The sequence below is a fragment of the Amblyomma maculatum genome, chromosome 1, assembly GCF_055883805.1.
Source record: "Amblyomma maculatum isolate TAMU_Amacu chromosome 1, ASM5588380v1, whole genome shotgun sequence".
In the NCBI taxonomy this organism is placed as follows: domain Eukaryota; kingdom Metazoa; phylum Arthropoda; class Arachnida; order Ixodida; family Ixodidae; genus Amblyomma; species Amblyomma maculatum.
In genome coordinates this window covers 189176159-189196955 of record NC_139344.1, presented here as the reverse complement: position 1 = coordinate 189196955, position 20797 = coordinate 189176159, and the positions used below count along the sequence as shown (strand labels likewise).

Genomic DNA, 20797 nt, shown 5'->3' with positions numbered 1-20797 from the left:
ATAGCGAGAGAGCTCCCCTTTGAGCAGAGATATTAGATTTATAATGCCCAAGCTCTCAAGATCCCAAGAAAGAGATTTGAATTACTCAGGCACACTTTTGGTTAATTTTTTTTTTTCTTTTTTCAATTGTCAATATGGAATCGAAAGATGATTTGGCTCTGCTGCGAAGGATACTACATCATAATAAGCACTTGAAAGCTTGCTTTTGAAAAAAGAGCCTCCGAAAGCCAGCAGAGACAAAACCTGCCTCTACAGAACAGTCAATCCTGGCAAAGTAATGGATCAGGTACTCTTACTACAAATTAAAAAGAAGAAATGGACATGGGCAGGACATGTAGTGCGAAGAGAGGATAACCGATGGTCACTGAGGGTAACAAACTGGATTCCAAGGGAAGGAAAGCGTAGCAGGGGGCGGCAGAAAGTTAGGTGGGCGGATGAGATTAAGAAGTTCGCAGGGGTCAAGTGGATGCAGCTAGCACAGAACCGGGTTAAGTGGAGAAATATGGGAGAGGCCTTCGCCCTGCAGTGGGTATAATCAGGCTGATGATGATGATGATGACTCTTACTACACAAAGACTATCCCTGTCTATAGTCTATGGAGGCCATCGCGAAAATACTCAGAAAAATACACAAATCAAATCACTAGTAGTATTTTAAGGAAGTGGAGACCATGGTAGATTATACTGACAATGCAATGTCAATTTCATGTGAAGCAGAACAATCCTTAAGAGCCTTAAGAAGTCTGAAGACGCGGCTTCGGAGTTTGATGAGGGGGGAATGCTTTTGTAACATGGCGATAGCTCATGTCCACCGAGGCGTCATAGACAATAACAGAGCTGACTTGACATAACTGATGAAAAAACTTAGTGCTTGTCCCAGCCATAGTTTTGTTTTTGGACTTCCAGAAAAGTTATAAATTACAGAGAAGTTAGACAAGACCTTATGCAACATATGAGTGACTGTATGAATGCCAGCTGGGTTCAGTGCTCTTCCGAGCACTTTTTATTTAAATGTGAAATTAACCCAACTGAGAAGCTTTTGTTGAATTTTTTTGTCACCTTTTTAGTTACTTAGTGGGATAACTGGTTATTATATACACAAGTTAAACTTTTTATTGTAATGAAGTTGATGATAGTATCTATGCCACTGTGATATACTCTATCTTCCTAAACTGTCCCATAAAAAGATTATGGCATCAAACACAGACTACAACGAAGTGCCCAATCATGTAAAAAAAAAATTGCATTAAAGGTGTTACAATTTGCTAACACGAGGGTCTTTTTGATGACAGGCACAAAAGCTACCCAGGCAGAAGAAGGGTTAGTCTTTTGTTAGCGCGTAAGGCAACTTTGCGGGTCGCGCTCTCTGGAAATGGCTTGATTTTAGTTGGCTGCCAGTGGCTGGCTGGGTAGTGTGTTTTGTTGCTATGGCAAAGCTTACTGTGGACAATGAAGACTTTTTTTTTCTCATTCTGTGAACAGCATTGACTACTTTGGTATGTCAGTTGTGTCATAGCCTCCTATCTATCCATGCCTGGTCATAGGTGCCGAGATCAAAGGATGCCAACTGTCGCGTTCAGAGCGATGGCAGAAGAAAGACTAGTGCTCTGACGGATTGCTCACACTGCAACGAGATAGCAGCCACTGCTAGTGGTAGCACGTAGTTTAACCCCTGCGCTGTCATTGACGTACAGTGCAGTCCACTTATAACGATGTTGAGAAAACTGGAAAATCCGATCGCTTTAACTGATTAGCATTGTATCTAGACTGGCAAAAAAAAGAAAGCACGCCCACCTATTTTCTCATGCATGCAGGCTTTCCCATTTGCCAGCGAGCACTGAATATTTTATTACAGGATACATAAATAGCCACAAAATAACCTAAGCATGCTTAAAAAAGTCGGAAATTAGCACTCGCTTCAGCAGCAGGTGCCGCTTGACAATCGCTGTGAGCATCGCTACCAGTAGCGCGTAGGCTGGAGGTAGTCCTTTTTTGCATGCACAAAACCAACCACGGAATGTACGAACTACAGGACATCTCCAGGCTTGATGATTATTAAAAATTCGAGAGTGCGAATGCCAGTATTTTTTGTGAGGCTTTCAATCTTGAAACCCTGCTGGAAATCCCGATGAATCTGCTGTTTCATCTCGAGAGTTTGTGAGCTATCGTCTTGGTCAGCACCATCTGGGGCTTCATTTCAGCACTCTGAAATCAATAGTTGTACAACTGGCTGGCACCAGAGATAACATGAGTCTGTCGCTTTGTGGGGAACCTGTGAACATAGGCACGAAGTACAAATACCTGGAAGTCATTGTCTGCGATCAAATTGACATATACCATCAGCACACTGTCAGAGTATGCCAGACGGCCCTTCGAGCGCAGTGTATTCTTTGTCGCCAATGCCTATGAGGCTAATAGCCTCTGATTTGTTGTTGCTTGTTTAGTTCACCGGAGCGCTGCTGCTCTCCGTGGCGCCACAACTTACCCCCACCCACCTAGGCTGGCCCGATGCGCGCGTGGGCAAGCGCACTCACTGAGGCACCCACCCCACGCCATGGTCGGTCGCGTGTTGTGTTGCTGTAGTGTTTATTCCTCGTGTATGCATGTGTATGACTATTTGAAATTTTAAATGCGAACCGAATATGGTTGCTTTTCGATTCATATTCGAGAAATTGATATCCGGAATTTTTCGAATATCTGGATGTTACCAAATACACCGAAAATTTTCGAACTCGCCATAGTTTGACTGCACTGCGCACTTCACAGCAATGCTTGACCATGTGGACTGCACAGTGAAGCATCTTCAAAACATAATTGGGCCATTTTGTGAAGAGGGCCTTCCCAACAGTGTGCACAAAGCGAAGCAATTGATGAAATCGAGAAGAAACACTGCTCTCACTTTGGTTTCATCTCAAAAATGCAGAAAACCATCGTGCAGGTGTCCATCAACTAAAATTACTGTGACACAAATGGTTTTCGCATATTTTTAAGTCCCATTCAATAACTGGAGCTTTCAGTTAATTCAAACGTTGTCTGGTCCCTTGAAGGCAGAACCAACGAGTTTACTGTATTCAGCAACAATATAACAGCTCCATCTGGTTTCATGCAGGTCCTTTCTGTGTCAAAAACCATTCATTTTATGGAATCCTGTATAAATTTTATACAGGATTTTACAGCAGAGTGTACACTTCTGTGAAACTCTAGTTTGGTTTGGTTTGGGAGGCTTAACGTCACAAAGCAACTCAGCCTATGAGAGACGCCGAAGTGGACGGCTCCGGAAATTTCAACCACCTGGGGTTTTCAACCACATGGGCACCTTGCTTTTCACCTCAATCAAGAAGCAGCTGCCGCGACCAGGATTCGATCCGGCATCCTTGGGCACAGTAGTCAAGCACCCTAATTACTGCACCATCATGATGAAGTGAAATTCTAGTTTGATTTTATTGACAAATACAATGTGAATAGAGGGTTTGCAAAAGTATGTCTGGCAACCGTGAGCGGCATGCTGATCCCGCGCTGGCCGCCATATTTTGTTCGCTCCATCCGTTCGCTTCGTGTCCGTCCGTCAGCGCTCGCCGTTCTGTTTGCGCTTTTCACATTTTAACCTAGTGTGCTGTGCTTGGACCTCTCTTCGGTCCCTGGCGGTTTCTGTTAGCGACGCCTAGAAGTGTATTTTGACAGCCGAGACGTGGCGGAGCCCACCGGCCGCGCTGCCGAGCGCATTTACAAATTGCTCTACGAGTCGTGCATGGGCCTCTCGGCAATCCGCAGCGTCATCCCTATCCAGGTACAGTATCCAGAGTTCTGTAATGTGGATTTTTTTGTCTGTGCGCCTTTGCTGTTTACTTAAACGCCTATGAGAGATCATCGCGAGTTTGTTTGCTTGGTTTGCGCAATCACCGTCGCTCATCCCACTGGAAGCTACTTGGTTAGTGAAATGAGCGAGGATGCATTTTATTTTATGATAAAAGGATCGTGCGTAATTTGACGTAAGTTGGACTGGCGCTTAGCACTTTCCTTCCCATGCCGTCGACGCAGTAGTTGGCACGGGTCTCTGAAATAATCGGGGGCTGCGTAAAAAAAAGTGCCATGGTAATTTGTGCTTCCAGTGATTGAATATTGATTGGTGTGCAATAGGCGATGACGAGTTAATAAAATCTTTGTAATTAATTGATCAATTGATGAAATAAAGAAACGAAAAAACAGGAAAAGTTGGAAAGTGAGGGTTTAAAGGTGTCAGAATGAAAAACCAGTGTTTGGTGATGCTAAGGAAGAAAATTTAGAATATGTAATTGATTAATTTATTTAAATAATTGAAGAATGTGTTCAAAAGTGTCAAATTGCTCAGAATGGAAAGCCGACTGTTGCTGACGCATGCGTATTGGTGTATAAAAATATAAAACGTCAAATAAAGAAATGATAGAAATATAACATAGCATACATAACATAGAAATATGTATTCTTTTCGCCCCTCCTGCTAGGGCCCAGTTAGAGCCTGCAGTAATTTGGTAAATAAAATAAATAAATAAAAGAGCTAAACTATAACACGTGAAGAAAGAAAACATTGTGCATGTGTGTGTATGAGAGAGACACTGTCGCGTTATACCTTTAATGGCGGAGCTTAAGTGACCTCCTAATTTTTCTATAACGATATGATATAATATAAATCTGATTTTATGAACACAGCCAGTTGCACCAAGCACAGACACTTCGCAGTAATGTGAGTTGACTTTTCAAATTTCTTTTCGTTTCAGCCGAGTTCCTCCTTCTCAGAGTTCCTCGAAGCTTCCAATGTCAGCGCTTTCATATGAGATTACGGCTTCAAATGTTTACTTTCTGACAGAGGGAATAAACAAGAAATCGACTTATTTAAAAATTACAGTAAATTTCAGGTAGCTGTGAATTAGCGAACCATCGGGTGACTCGAAAAAAACACACAAAAGTGAAGCGCACGCTTCGTTATTTTATCGGCCGCGCTGGCAGGTATAAAACCTGAGCTGCGCGCTCTGGACGTGGACCGGTCGAAACGGGCTGCACGTGAGCATGTTACAACACACTAGCGGGATGCCATCTTTTCCTGGTTTTCTAGACGCCGCGGGTTTGGCAGCCGCTTGCTTTTGCAGCGTGAAACACGCACCTCGGGCGCACTAGACAACCGTATTGCTCTCTGCACCAAGCGCTACCATTTCGTACGACTGTGAAAAGTAGTTTCGGTAATCATGCCCGTGTCTTAAATCCAATACACAATGGTAAATGCAACCTACGTACAAAATGTTTAAAAGAACGTATTTGCACAATAGCGTTCGTTATACATGCATTGCTCCTTCTCCCGTGTCCTCCATCGCAACATAAGCGTATCCTTCAAGTTCACTAGGCTCCATAGCACGCAAAACAACCTTGCTGTTTTAGGTGATAGCACATTCTGTGAGCTAGCTCCCAGTCAGAAGGATGTGCAGTAATGCTTTACATGATGCAAGTGGCCCTTGTAAAGCCAATTAGGACTGCAAACGAACGGTCACATACACGCGTACACCTTGATTCCGTGCGCGTCTACGACGGTGCGCTGGCTGCAGAAGGGCACGCAACAACATGCTGGCATCATTCCGAATAGAGCTTGGAGCTAACAGCGACTGCAGTGATGTTAAAAAATCAAACAATCGCTTGTGAGCATTCCAATGCACCTTTCGGTGCATGCACGGGTTCTACCAAGGCGCACGTTGACAGCGTACTCGATGGGAGGCGCGGGCGGACTGAACAAAACATGGCCGCCGAGCACAGTTTCTGTTTCTTTCACTAGATGGCGCTAACTTTTGTAAAGCCTCTATTCTAAAATAAACAAGACATACAATGCTTCATCATCATCATCATCATCATCAGCCTGATTATACCCACTGCAGGGCGAAGGCCTCTCCCGTATTTCTCCACTTAACCCGGTCTCCACTTAACTGATCAAATATTGGATATTCAGACATTTTCTTCCCATACTCATATTTGATTCATACTCAAAAATTTCAATAGTCGCACATCCCTATTAATTTGTCTCGTCAGACAAAGACCATTTAGTAACTTAACTATGTCACCAAGAACAACAGCCGTTTATAATCGGCAACTGAATAGGGAGTGAACAGGACTGCACCGTGCATTCTCTTCAACTGAAGTTGCAGATCAGTGCACTGGTCCACTGTCTTGAATTTTTTGTGCACTTGGCTATGGCAAGAAGACCATAACTATGTGCTCACTGGGAAGAGTTTGCTGCAGTCACAGCTACGTGTGTTGCAAGGAAAATGTCATTCTCCAGAGTTTCTGCAGAAGAAATTCTAAGCGCAGGGCTATAAACAAACATGCCTCCAACCAAAAACATTGTTCAAAATGCTTGAACATGATATACAGTCAAGCTCACTTATAACAATGGTTTTAGCAATATATCGGATATAACAATGGGCAGCCACTGCACCGACAGATTTGCCATGTGTTCTATGGTAAAATAAACTGCTTATTACAATGGTGTCATATTACATTATTGGTCTAACAATCAAATATGGTCACTGAAGGTCAACAAAAACGCCGAAATGTGGCGACCACAAAAGCATGTGCGTACGCAAAGACACCGGCAACGCCGATGCAGCAGACAAAAAAAAAAAGTCGGGACAGAGCGCCTCGAGCCAATGCATTGGTAAGGAGATGCGAGGGAAAACGGAGCGCTTCCTCACGTCGAAGAGGAGGGCAGGCGTAAGGCGCTGCTAGGCACTGTCGTTCTGAGGGAGAGCTTTGAGCGCTCCCCTCTGCCTCTGCACGGTGGAGCAGTTCATTCTGAGAGTGCGCTGACCGTGGTTTGCACTATCCTCCCCTATTTGCTTTGTCCAGGCCCCCACTTCATGGTTGCACGTTTTGTGGCAGGCATGCAGCAGTGTTCAAGCACATGTCTTTCTACCGTGGTTCTCCTAGTGTACCATCGTCAGTTGGTATGGTTTGTGAGGTTTAACGTCCCAAAGCGACGCAGGCTATGAGAGACGCCGTAGTGAAGGACTCGGGAAATTTCGACCACCTGGGATTCTTTAACGTGCACTGACATCACACAGCGCAAGGGCGACTTGCTTTTCGCCTCCATCGAAAAGTGGCTGCCGAGGCCGGGATTCGATCCTGCATCCTTGGGAACAGTAGTCGAGCGCCGTAACCACTGCGTAACCCCGGCGGGTGTGTGCCATCGTCGTTTCCATGACCTTGTTGGCCCTGGATTTTCCGTGAACAGCAGTGGAGGCTCCCCTTTAGGAAGCGCGACGCAATCGCCGCAGAAGCGGCAGCGAACGGCAATACAGTCGAACCTTGTTATAACGAAGTATACGGGGCATGAAAATTTGTTCGTTATATCTGATACTCGTTATAAAAGTGCACGCCCAAATTTCTGTAAATAAGTTTGGTAATAAAACAAAACAAAATGTGTACTAATATGGACAACACAAAGCGAAAACGCGCAATTTTTTAATTAAAAACTGGGTACAAGCGCAAAATCCCGGGAGCAAAAATGAATGCCAATTTGCCATGTTGTCTCCGTGCACAATTTGCGCGACGAAGCCAAAGGACTCAGGGAGTGTAGCGCACGCGCACGGGTCGGTCACAGTGGCTAACGCGCGGCAGGGGCTCACGCCATGACGAGGCAATGGTGATGGCATGCCTGTCAGCCGTTGCATGGCCGCTCATGACCTCCAAGATCACCGCACGTGGAGGTGTGATCTCGAAGGCCATGGGCCGTTGGCAATAGTTTTTGTCACCGCCGCTAGATGGCGCGGCACGAGAACGCGCGGGCGATTTAAACACTGCGGTGCCGCTTGAGTCTGACCATGGCACCATGGCGTTCATGACCTCAGAGATCACCGCGCGCGGGGGTGAAATCTTGAAGACGATAAGCCGTTGGCGGTAGTTATTACTGCCGCCGGTAAACGACTCGGCACGCGAAAGCGCAGGTGATTTAAGCAAACTTCTGCGCCGACCGGCGGCCGATTTAACTCATTGAAAAATTGCGTTTTTGACGATTTTTCAGGCTCCTTTAGGCATTTTTGTTGTTTTAATGTAGAAGAATTGCTTCGGTATAACCAATCTAGTGTCAAATATTGAAATTTTTCTTTCGTTATACAGAAAGAACTTCCATAGAAATAAACCATAGACCAACCAAACTTTAACTTTATTTCATTGTATTGGATAATTTGCTATGTCCATGTTCGTTATAGCGAGGTTCGACTGTACCACTAGAAGTTAAGAGGAGCATTGTATGTGAGCACAAAGACTGCGTAAAAATGTTCAGTTTGGTGCGCAAGTACGGCCTGATGCAACCGACAGTATTGACAATCATCCGCAATTCACTCAAGATTGAGAATGAAAGTGATGCCAGCGCTGTCCATGCAATAGACGGCCAAAAAAGGGTTCGACACGGGGCCTACAAAGACGTAGAACAGGTGCTCTACCAGTGGTTTTTGAATGCTCGTACAGCAAACCTGCTGATTAGTGGCTCGATTTTAGCACAGAAGGCAAAGAACATCGCATACTTCTCGTACACCGATTTTCAGCCTGGTGATGGTTGTATTCAACGGTTCAAGGAGAGACATGAAATCGTCTACAAGGCAGTCGTGGGCGAGGCAGGATCGCTCAATGTCTACGCTAGACAGAAGTGGCTTGAAGCACTGCTCTGCATCTGAGAAGCATACGCAGACAGGGACTTGTACAATGGTGATGAGACTGGGCTGTTTTTCCACATGCTACCGTCGAAGACGCACGCTGTCAAAAGCGATCCCTGTAAGGGAGGCAAGCAAAGCAAATTGCACGTCACCGTTTTTTTGTGTGCCAACATGGACGGCAGCGACAAGTGCCCTGCCTTCTTCATAGGGAAATCTAAGAATCCCCGCAGTTTTCGTGGTGCCGCGAAGATCCGGTTAGCTACTATCGTAACGAGAAAGCATGGGTGACACGTGTACTTTTACACGAGTGACTAGTTCCACGAGTTTGATCGTCGGATGCAGCGCGAAGGCAGGAAGGTGTCACTGGTGCTCGACAATTGCACTGCACACCGAACAGCTCAGAAGCTCTCGCATGTGGAAGTTTTTTTCCCTTCCACCTAATACCACTGCAGGCTTGCAGCCTATGAATGCAGGCGTGATTGCTTGCTTCAAGGCACTGTATCGCCAACATGTTTTGAGCAGGCTCGCGCTGAACCTCAACATTTTTGTTCGAGAACACCGACTAACGCCAGACTTGATCTCGCTCCTGATGGCAATGCAGTTTATTTTTGGAACATGGGCAGAAGTAATCTCCTCCACCATCATGTAACGCTCCAGGAAAGCGGACTTCGCTAGAGATGCTAGCGATGCGGAAGGTCGAAAAGCTCCTGCCGACACAGCGATGATCGAACTTTGGTCCACAGTAAGTGGTAGTGACGGTGACGCGTCAGGACTTGAGGAATTTTTACATGCCAACGATACAGTCGCGACAGATGAAGAGCTGACAGACGAGGTTATTGTTGCAGCAGTCACTGGCGCAGAAGACGGTTACAGTAGCGACGACGACGGTGAACCAGAACCTGTGTAGGTTGCGTCTCATCAAGAGGCTTTGAGAATGATTGACTCCCAGCGGGACTTTGTTTTATTGCGAAAGCAATACTACTCTAGGTTTCGAGCTTTCAGCGTAGTGCGGCGGTAACCACGTCTCACCCACGTGACGCTGTGACGTCACCCCACGTGACACTAGGGTGAGAGCTGGGCTACCAACTCAAGCGGTTGGCGTAGCGCGGCGGTAGCCAAGTCTTACCCACGTGACGCTGTAACATCACACCCCACGTGACACAAAAGAGAGAGATGGGCTGCCAACTTAAGCGGTCGGCGTGGCGCGGTCGGAGCCGCGGCTCAGTTGGCAGGAGCTGCCAACTTGGGTCTCTCATTTCACATGGGACGGTTATGTCAGAATCAACCTGCTAGGACCCTGGCATTCACAATATCTCTATAGGCCACTAAGGCACAATCATATGGCTTGGTTAAAGCAGGGCTTTATATGTGGGCTCAGGAAGAAGAAAAAGAAGAACGCTCAGTCACCCGCAGCTAATGCTTTCGCTCAATATTTGGTTCAGCAGCGTTGAACTCTTGTAATTTTTTGCCAAGAGCCTTCCACTGTACTATGTTCAGCAGTTGAATGCCCTATAGAAAGATGTTGGCCAGATTGCCGCGAAACAGAAAATGCATACAGATTTCTTCCAGCTATGAATTAAAAGTGTAAGCTACCTCGTCCTCATTAAATGTACAGTTTACAATGTTTTCTTTGTTTTTCGGCCTAACCCAGTTATAATAATTATAGGTTATAACAATAATATTTCCATGGCAATTCAATATTGCTACAAGTGGGTTTGACTGTACCATAAAAACCCCCGTACAATAAGGACCTGCATATAAAGCAAGCTGTAATTTCGGGACAGCAAAAGCGAAAATAAAGTTTTCATCTGTGTATAATGCGAGCAAGGAAATATCAACAAAAGTATTTATTTGCACTACATTTCGCATTATACACGCTCCACATTTTCGTGTCCAATGTAACCCTGCAACAGGCATCGAATAGTGCCATGAACCTTCATGTGCCAGTATTGGGCCACTCCCTTCTCATGCCAGAACGCTTGATCGGAGATTTTCACGCACCATAAGGAGACGAGCAGCATATTCGCTATGGTAAATCACAGAAGCCACATGATCCTCTGGCTGTGCTAAAACCAGTAGGTCGCTTACAGTTCAGACGAGGAATGACATGGCACGAGCTGCCAAATACTATAAACCGTGCTCGCGCCTGCTCACATTTAGCACCGCACACAGGCACACGACATGTCCACCTGAGAAGCGTTCTCGTACTTGGGGTTTTCGCGATCATCTTTGTATGGTATGTGTATTGATGGTCAAATATTTAGGAGAATCCACCAAGGTAGATTTGTAATAAGGGAGTAATTACTCATTGACATCCCCCCAAGCTCAGCCATACGACTACAAGGGAAAGTTATACAGCTTTCTCAAAAACTTCATAGCTAAATAAAAATTCGTCCTGATCCGGGGATCGAACTCAGGACTACCGCCTATCTGGGGCAGTCACTCTACCGACTGAGCTAACCAGGATGGTCAGCAGATTAGCAGGAATCTAGCAGTCCCACCATAAAATTACATTGAAAAAGAGAAAAGATTTTTGCAACGTGAAAGAGGTAAGAAAGCTGGCAGAACTAAGGACTGTTGAAACTGATCAATGATATTTATTGCAACTATCCCCTCAAAGAAAGCCCTCCAACCAATGAGTTGGCCCATTATAACGACATAATGGCCAACTTCTATGCACCTGTCACTGCCCCTAGCACGTGGCCGGCAAGTGCAAGGTGGCTGACCATGATGTCATCCCAAATATTGATGCCACTCAGGTAAAGGCCTCCTTTGAAAGATTGTTGCTTCATTCTTGAGGTGAATTTTATGCATATTTTAAAAAACATACTTCAAGGAAAAAAACAAACAAAAAAAAACTGTGTGCAGCATGCCACTTACCTTCAGCAATAAAATTCCTTCGAAACCTTATTGGTGTCCTGGTTTGAAACTTTCCCACAAATTCAGCCAAACTCTGGCACATAGCAGCTGGAGCAGGACCAGGCTCCCTCATTTTTGAAGAAGCAGCTGGTTTTCTTGCAGGCTTTGTTCTTGAGGCAGCAGCAGCAGGCTTCTTCACTGCCATGGCAGTGGGACACTTCCTTGCTGTTGAGGCAGTGGGAGGCTTCCTTGCTATTGAGGAAGTGGAAGGCTTCCTCGCTGTCGAGGCAATGGGAGGCTTCCTCGCTGTCGAGGCAATGGGAGGCTTCCTCGCTGTCGAGGCAATGGGAGGCTTCCTCGCTGTCGAGGCAATGGGAGGCTTCCTCGCTGTCGAGGCATGGGGAGACTTCCTCGCTGTCGAGGCATGGGGAGACTTCCTCGCTGTCGAGGCATGGGGAGACTTCCTCGCTGTCGAGGCATGGGGAGACTTCCTCGCTGTCGAGGCATGGGGAGACTTCTTTGCTGCTGAAGCAGTGGGAAGCTTCTTTGCAGATGCGTCATAAGGAGGCTTCCTTGTTGCCGAGGCAGTGGGAGGCTTCCTCCCTGCCAAGGTAATGGGGGGCTTCTTTACTGTCGAGGCAATGGGAGGCTTCCTCACTGATGAGGCATGGGGAGACTTCTTTGCTGCTGAAGCAGTGGGAGGCTTCTTTGCAGATGCGCCATAAGGAGGCTTCCTTGCTGCAGTGGGAGGCTTCCTCGTTGTTGGGGCAGTGAAAGGCTTCCTCGCTGTCAGGACACGGGGAGACTTCTTTGCTGCTGAAACTGTGGAAGGCTTCTTTGCAGTTGCATTATAAGGAGGCTTCCTTGCTGCTGAGGCAGTGAGAATCTTTTTCGCTGTTGAGGCAGTGGGAGGCTTCCTCGCCGCTGAGGCATGAGGAGGTTTCTTTGCTGCTGAAGCAGTGGGAAGGATATTTGCTGATGTGGCATGGAGAGGCTTCTTTGCTACTGAGGCAATCGGGCGCTTCTTTGTTGTAGAGACAATGGCAGGCTTCTTTACAGTCATGAGAGTATCAGGCGTTTTTGTTGCTACAGAAATGACAGGTTCGGTCTGTGGTGTGCGGCAGTGTGAACCATTGGCATTATGTGCTCGAAGAGGCTGCCTCCTTCTCTGATGTTCAACCTGTGCATGTATAATAAAGAGGCTGAAAGTTTTGAAATGCATGAAATGCACAACAGACAGTCACTTCATTGGAATATGTATGATGCCAGAACAAAAAGCAAGAGCCTAGGTGCATAATGATGAGCAGGTAATACAAAAGCACTTTAGGAACCATTTGGTTGGCAACATGTTGATGCTAAACTAATAGTAAGCATGTGTGAAGTTACTTCATCATACCTACAATACCAAAGAGATCCCAAAACCAGTAGAACCAAAAAAGTATGTATTCAAGTACTAAATAACACTATGAAGCTTACAGGGATGGAAGCAGGCTCTAGTTTTGTGGAGCAGGCATGGGAGCAGCAAAGGTCTGATTTTGAAGCATGTTTGAAGCAATTTAAGGGCTTTTTATGAGCATTTCGGAACAAGTTGACGACGTTAAATGACAAACACATTTTTCTGTTCACAGCTACAGTAAGTTCTATTTAATTTCACCTCCAATGGAGCAGTAAACACGTTCAAATTAACCTAAAGTTCAAATTACCGAATGGGCTCAAAATAACTTCCAAAAACGGTTTGCATTACAGTAACTTTATCAGCATGACAGCTATATGCATTTGAGATGAAAACTAAGAGAAAATGACAGTTTTTCCCAGTTTTGTCAAGGGCTTCGCTTTGCGCACACTGTCAGAAGGTTAAAGGATTTCTGCTTAAAGGGACACTAAAGATACCTAAATATGCTATCAAAATCTAATAAACAGCATTTGGTGACACTGTCGTCGCATATCCGGCAGCAAAAAATCGAATTATTGCTGAGATATTGCGAAAGAAGTTGAGGTTTTTTTTTTATTCCCGCCGGTCGAATTCAAACTGTTTTCTTCTACTACGTAGTAGAGTAGGATTACGCACACTATGACGCAAGAGGAGACTCCATGATTGCTGGCATGGGGAGCAGAGAATGCTTTGCAGGTGTGTGCTGAGTCATGATCTTCATTCGATACGCACTTAGGGTAGGCGCATCTGCTGCTCCGAGCTCATATTTCAGGCGCCGCAGGTCCAAAACAAAACTATCCGAGCACGCACGAAGTGCCTGAGCCGGAACATAACGGAAACTGAAGTGGACGCCTGTGGCGCTGCCAATTATATTTTTATATTTGCCTTGCAACATTTGCGTTGTCCTTTCGCCGTCGTTTATGTTTTTATCACATTCGAGACAAAACCTACTACCGCATTCAAACGGGCAACATAATTCGTATTTGTCAGCTTCCGGGATCTCTAGCGTGGCGCGATTTGTTTTGCGAGTCTCGGCCGTTTCGGCTGTGGCAGCGATACCTGTATTCCTCTTCTTCCTCTTTACTGCCTTATAACAGCTCTGTTTTCAGTAAGAGTGTTTTTTTTGTAACCAGGAACTGGCATTCTATAGATGCAAGCCTATTTCATTTTTCTCTTCAGGGTTCCTTTAAGGCGATCTTTTTGTGGGGAAAGAAGAGCCATAAAAAAATTGTGTTTTTTCGGCTACAGTGCCAGCCACTCACCATGGAGTCCAACAACGGAATGGGGCACCAATTGATATGCAAGTCCTGCCCACGATAGCTGTACACCCTAACTATAACCCAATATGGCGTAACTCAGGGTAGTTAGACACACAAAATTAACCCTTGCCGATAAAAAAAGGGGGAAATGGGGAAAAATTGCGGGGGTTTAAGCTGTGAGTGTTGCAGCGATAGCCTCTTCAACACCCGCTTTTCAATCCACAGTTTTTTCATCATTTTTATTCAAATTAGGTTTTGGGGCAAGGAAAGAGCCTTATACTTCTGAGTGGACGTCATGGATTGTGGAGACCTACACCTAACCTGGTCAAGATCATGTTTTCATATTTTTTTCTTGTATATTGTACATATGTTTATAAGAAAGGAAAGGTACAGTATCTGTCCTTGACCTTCAAGGTTGTTCAAGGTCACACTGCGCAACCCAGGGCTGCCTCTCCGTTTAAGTCTGGTTTTGGGGAAAGGAAGGGGCAGTATACATTTGGGTGAACATCGCGAAATCATGAACACCCACACTTAATTAGGTCAAGGTCATCTAAAGGGCAAATTTAGTGTCACATGAAGACCTGCTATACCTAGCGTAGTGATGGTTTCGCATCCATTATAAACTGGTTTACAAGAAAGGAAAGGCCGTCAAGGCCACTTTAAGGTGAAAACCGGCACCACGCTGAAGACTAACTACCTGGTGTAGTGAAGCTTTCGCTTCAAAAAACAAGAAGGAAGGAAAACACAGAAGAGTTTTCACAAAAGTAAAGATGCAGAGGAGGACAAGAGAAGGCGACTGTCAATTTCCCCCCATCGGGTCAGTCCAGAGGTGCCATTTGCAGGACGCTGGGGCCAAAGGGGTGTGTGCTGCCTCCGCCGAGGGGCCTTAACAGTGTAAGCACTCAGCATCGTCTCAACCACTAGGATCCCCTTTTCCTCAAACACAGCACTCCCATGCAAAACTAATCGTGGGTGCTCAGGGTCCATGATGTCGCATAGCACACCAAAAACCTGCTTTAACAGATGCCCCCCTGAGGGGAATTAGAACTTTCTGTTAATTCAAACATTTCCTCTGACTAAGTACTAAGTATCATAATCATCTGCCAATTTTTTACCAAAATCTTGAGTACATGATTAAAAGGGACCTCCCTTAACACAATTCCACCTCAATGAGGGACCCATAAATCCAAAAAAAGGCACAGGCACAATAGGCAGGCTACAGGAAACTAAAAACAAAAACTGCTGTGTGTAAAAGGCACAGTTACACAAAGTCTCTTACACAGTGAGTGTACATGTTCCTGTACATTTCCTTCATTGATGGAAGTAGAAAAACAACTTAGTCATAGTGAGAATGCAAGTAGTGGACCTTTGTTTGAATATTTGCTACCCTTTGTGGCACACTGGATACTAAAATTTTGCAATGGTAATTGCAACTGCCAGATTCACTCATTTTACTACTATATGCTTCAAATCTGACAAAGTGGCCAAACTTTGCTAGCAGTGGATGTCATTGCAGTAGTATATTGGAATCAATATGCTACGACATTGTACATACTCCTTCTGGCGTCCGCAGCAAGCATTAATGGTGCGAGCACCACTTGCGTTGTACAGTCATCTATGGAAGGCGAGAAAGGACTCGAGTTTCACTTTATTATATCGGAGTTTATTATAGTGGTGTTCTACTTTATTAGCCCTCGTCACAGAATAAATAATATTACACGAGACTGGATAGCTATGCCTTATGTGAAGAGATATGTATTAGTGGCAAGCATATACAGCTAGAAATCTTCGAAATTTCATCAAAACAGCTCCAGTATTCATTAGTTGGCCTTAATTTGCAACTACTGTTTTATTATCTCAGACCAAATTGAAGTGACTCGACCTCTGTTAACAAAAGCAGCTAAAGGTATTTGCAAGTGGTGAGCATTATACCCAATACACTTACACAGTATTCACAATGCAGACTGTAAAGTGGCTGATATGGTTTTACTCTACTGAGAAGAGGCATTTCAGAATAGTAGCTTAATGCATACAACTACATTTATCAATTTGTCATCACATGTTCCTCATAAAACAGTATCTGTGCTCAAGAAGTTAAGTGCCGTACTGTAAGGTTCGAACCGGCGTTTTTTTTTTTTATGCGTCTCATCATTTTTTGTGGAAATTGTCTGCGAATAGCACAGAAAACAAGACATTTTTCACTGCGCAGAAATGTACAGCATTCTTCTAGCGTGTCCAGTGAACGGCTGGGGCATGGCAACTGAACGACTACTAAGGCCATTGAGAGCAGTGGAGGTTTCAAATTCTCTCATGTTGGAGATTGGCATCTAGTTTGCTTTGATTTGACTCAGTTTGATCGCGTCTGCCTTACGCATAGTTGCGGGCTACGCGATGTTATATAATCGGATGGAAAATACAACGGAGACTGAAAAACCCCTGAAATCACTTTTGACGAATTTGAAATCTGCAAACTGATGTCATGGAGAGCTCTAGTTAATATCATTTACTTTTATGTGCGGAGAGGGTGGGAGATATTTGCCTATCAGCACCACCTGTTTTTCATTGTCAACTTGTATGGAGCTAGGTGGGGTCCCCATGTTCTAGTAGCTGCGCAATACGTGCGGGGCGGCCAGAAAGTTTGACCACTGCAAATGGCTAACTTGTCTGGCGCTAGGCGGACAGTGCCCACGCTTGAGTAGACGCTCAGAGTTCGTGAGGCAGCCAGAAAGTTCAATTGCAGTTTGCCTTTAAACTGTGTGGACCTAGGTGAGCAGACCCCATGCTCGAGCAGCCACAGAGAGGGTCCGTGGGGATGGCCAGAAAGATTGTGCATTGCAAATCATAAATACCTTGAACATATTTATTGCTTATAAATAGTTTGCCATTGATCTCTCTCAAATATCTGTAAACCCAGAAGTCTGAAGAAAGAAGAAGACAACAGGAAGAAAAAGACCTAGATGTATATATATAAATTTCACTGAACACAAACTCGTCAAGTATGTTGTGGTAGGTACATGTTAACTGGTGTAGCACAAATTCCTGTTGTATTATACCGCTGTCACACGGGCACTTCCGATCGTGATCAAGTCCATCAAAATCAAACTTCATCAGAAGGCAGCATTACATTCATTAGTACTTTTAGCCGTATAGCCAAAGTACATGACGGCGTGGCTCTGACTTCACGCAGGAATACCACAAGTCGTTAAACTGCCTCCTGCCACGTGACCTGGCAGCCTGCATGCTGAATATGAAAGGCGCTTGCAAGTCTGTGAGCCATGGGCACAAGGATTTTATTCTTTAAGGACTTCGCAACAGTCCGCACTTAATTATTTCCATCGATACGCGTAAAGTTAAAAGCCACCCGCCCGCCTCCCTCTTTGTCCCTAATTCGCAAACATGGTGACCCGACCTACAGAGCGAAAGATGAGCTCGCCAAAGCTAGTAGATCATACGTGGCACAATTACAAGCCAGCTGCAGCCTACTGATGCCTGCATCAACCAGCCTTCTAAAGAATAGCTGCGAAATTATTGTGTAGATGGTTCACTCAAACACACCAGCTAAACCCAACAAGCATTTTCAATATAGCCCGTGTCACTAGTAGCAGTAGCAAGCTTGATTACTCCAGCCTGAAATGGCATGCCAGGAGCTTTGACCGCATGTTCGATAAGAATGTGCTGCATTTCGAATGCACTTGATGGAATAGACAGAGAGATCAGAGACTATGATGACAAGCGGGTAGGAGCAGATTCATGGAAAATAAATGTCATTTTGTCATTTCGTAATTGCCACTTCCTCGATTTTTTTTTTTCACCTTTCACTCGGCTTACACTCGAGGAAGTTTTTTTCCTGGCTCTCATTTTTCGAGTGTCGGCTTGGACTAGAGGTTGCATTAGATTCACTAGATAGATAAATATGGTAGTCATGCAAGGAAATGGCATGGCTTCTCAGGCGTTGCACACTATGAATACAGAGCACGAAGTACATAAGGTGTTGATACACGATTGATAAGTTGCATGCCTCAGCTGGCTGATGCTCACCGTCTGCTCGTATGTAGGCTTTTTTTCTTCAGGGTGGCAATTCTCTTTGAATGGCAAGGTGGAGGCTCTGGCAGGAGGGCAGTCTGCAGGAGTTGACGCAGCTGAGGCATCTGACAGTGGCTTCACTACAGAACTGCTTGGGACTTCTCGTGAAGCATATGCTGCCATAATGCCAAGCGCTGCCGTCACGCTTCTGGTCATCCTTCTGAGCAAAGAAAACCACTCAATTTCATCGATCCCGACACATCTACCTAACAGTGTGCAGCAAATAAAGCAAAAGAGGGGGAGGGGGTTATTACACTCACTCAGCCAATCAGCACAAACAGAAAACACAAGCACAGGCCGACAGGATGAGCCTACCATGGAGACTCAGTGGTATGGCACTCGCCTACCTACTGACCAGGGTACTTAGGTTCAAACCTAGTACAGCAGAGCCCCAATATAGAAAAGAATACCGTGAAAATTCGGATAATATAGTAAAGTGCAACTGCAGTCTCAGTTCGTCTTCAATAGACGACATATTTTTTTGTTTATAGTAAAGACATTTTTAATAAAGAACTGTTATAGTAAAGTGCATCCGGCCAGTGACACACTTCCCACAAAATAACATCCCTGAATGCATGCAACACAGGATTGCAAGGCAAATTTTTATCTTCTCAAAGAAAACGATAAATTGGCACTTCCTTGAGATGGCTTTACCACCACATCAGCTGTGAGGAGAAGTCACAGCTGTGAGGCAAAGGATGTGACGCGTAGGAAAACAAAAAAAAAAAAGGAAAGCTGTCTATGAACCTGGCAAAAAGGCAGCGCGCACGTTGAAAAGGTAAGAGAGAAAACATGCGGGATAAGCACCACATTAACCTGGCACTTTCCTTGCTATTCTTGTAATTGATTGAACGTCCTTTATTGAATAGGAAGGCTCATGGCCATGGATGGGGGTAAAGGGGAGTAGGCAGAATCTCCATTGTTTGCACAGGTCGTCACTCAAATCATATTGCTCTGACCAGTCCACTAAGGGAGCCATACTTGGCAAATATCATCTGTGTGTTAGCATCAGTTTCTAGAAGGGAACAGTAGTTCAGGCAGTAGGGTTCTTGTATTTCTTATCAGCTGCTGAGAACTTCACAGTTTAAAGCTTAAAGGATCTCAATTCACATGGTCAAGACAATTGAAAATGGAAGCAACTAGGGAAGGGTAGTTTGCGATACATGCGACAAAAAGACTGTAAAAGAATGAACCTTGAGGTGTCAAGCTTGCCAAGTGAGCCTATCAATTTTGTGCGGTGTTTCTCATCCTCGTTTAGTCTTTTTTGTGCTTCACTGTTACCTTTATAAGAGAACATGTCCAGTCGACTGCACTTAATCAGACATTCACTATGCATAAACTCTATGCTGCAATTTTGTCCCCCAGCTTGTCTAGTGTAAATGCAAAGCGGGGTGTTGTTGAAGGACAAACACAAACATATCCCCTAGATTCGTAACCAGCCAGCTCCATTTCAGCCCCTTGTCCGCTTCACGATTACCTCCAAAACGCTCGACCACAAAGGCCCGCCATTTCATACCGCGCCCTGACACTCCAGATGCATGCGTACAGGGAAGACACGCCTCATTTCCGTCTACACACCTGAATACGCCATCTTCTTTTCGGTTGTCTGCAAGAAACCAAAATCGCAAACCGGTTAAAAAACATGACAGAAAACAGCGCGTAAGAACGTGATCTGTAACTGTCGCGTTTGCTATTCAACAACTAGCTGAACTACAGACTTACCAGATAGAAAATACTGCACAGCGAACGAAGTATGTACTATTCCGTCACCTGTGCACATTCGAATAAAAATGGATTTCGCGAAACGATCAGTCCATAAAGTTCCAGCATTGCATGCACAGCACTCGACAAATACTGAAACACAGAGGAAGAAATATATAACAAACCGAAATAGTTTTCTGGAGCACAGTCATTTTCTCCGTCGCTGGCTTTCGGCAAATCAACATACTTGGGACAGTCGAAGTCCCACTCCGACATTCTCAAAGAAGGTGTCCACAATCAGCCTAAAAATTCTAATCCTGAAGGCCTGAAAAAAAAACCGCCGCTCGACCAGCACAAACACAACCAACACACAAAAAGAACGCGCCAAGAAAGTTCCTGCCAATCAGTGCGCTCGAGTAGCTTGAGCGTTTGCGCGGCCCGATGATGATAGTGGGAGCTTTGTTTCGACGCCAAGCATAGAGTTTCCTAGTGTAAGGAACGGAACGACGGAACTCTATGACGCCAAGGCGACCAAGGTTGGCCGCGTTTGCCAAGTAAACACTTGCAAGTTGTCATAAATTCACTACACGTCTAGGAAACAAATCCCGTTGCCTGGTTACATTTTCTAAGGCCGGCATACAACAAAAATAGAAATTATTTTTTCTATGCTAGCCGTCTTGTCCATGCTGTTGGTTTCCTTTTCCAGTCAGCTGGTCTTAACCATACGTTGGTTTTAACTTTAAATGCCTTGATTTTTTTTCCTCTACCTTACGTGTTCTCCACACATGATCGATT

At 45.0% G+C, this 20797-nt stretch overlaps 1 protein-coding gene across 4 annotated transcripts in view; it reads right to left on the bottom strand.

The window, feature by feature from the left end:
* LOC146205197 (uncharacterized) overlaps positions 1-20436 on the bottom strand; it is a 47301-nt gene extending 26865 nt beyond the window's left edge. Inside the window, exons 1-5 of one of the 4 annotated variants that reach the window (XM_084589895.1) lie at positions 20188-20436; positions 20024-20071; positions 19880-19907; positions 18257-18458; positions 11549-12707 (exon numbers count right to left, since the gene is read on the bottom strand). In XM_084589895.1, the coding sequence (XP_084446021.1) occupies positions 11549-12707; positions 18257-18458; positions 19880-19907; positions 20024-20071; positions 20188-20278 (1528 nt within the window). In that variant the 5' untranslated portion in view covers positions 20279-20436. Of the gene's footprint in view, positions 1-11548; positions 12708-18256; positions 18462-19879; positions 19908-20023; positions 20072-20187 lie in introns of all 4 variants that reach the window. The other 3 variants (XM_084589894.1, XM_084589896.1, XM_084589897.1) reach the window with 3 other exon arrangements.
* Between the last annotated feature and the right edge of the window lie 361 nt (positions 20437-20797).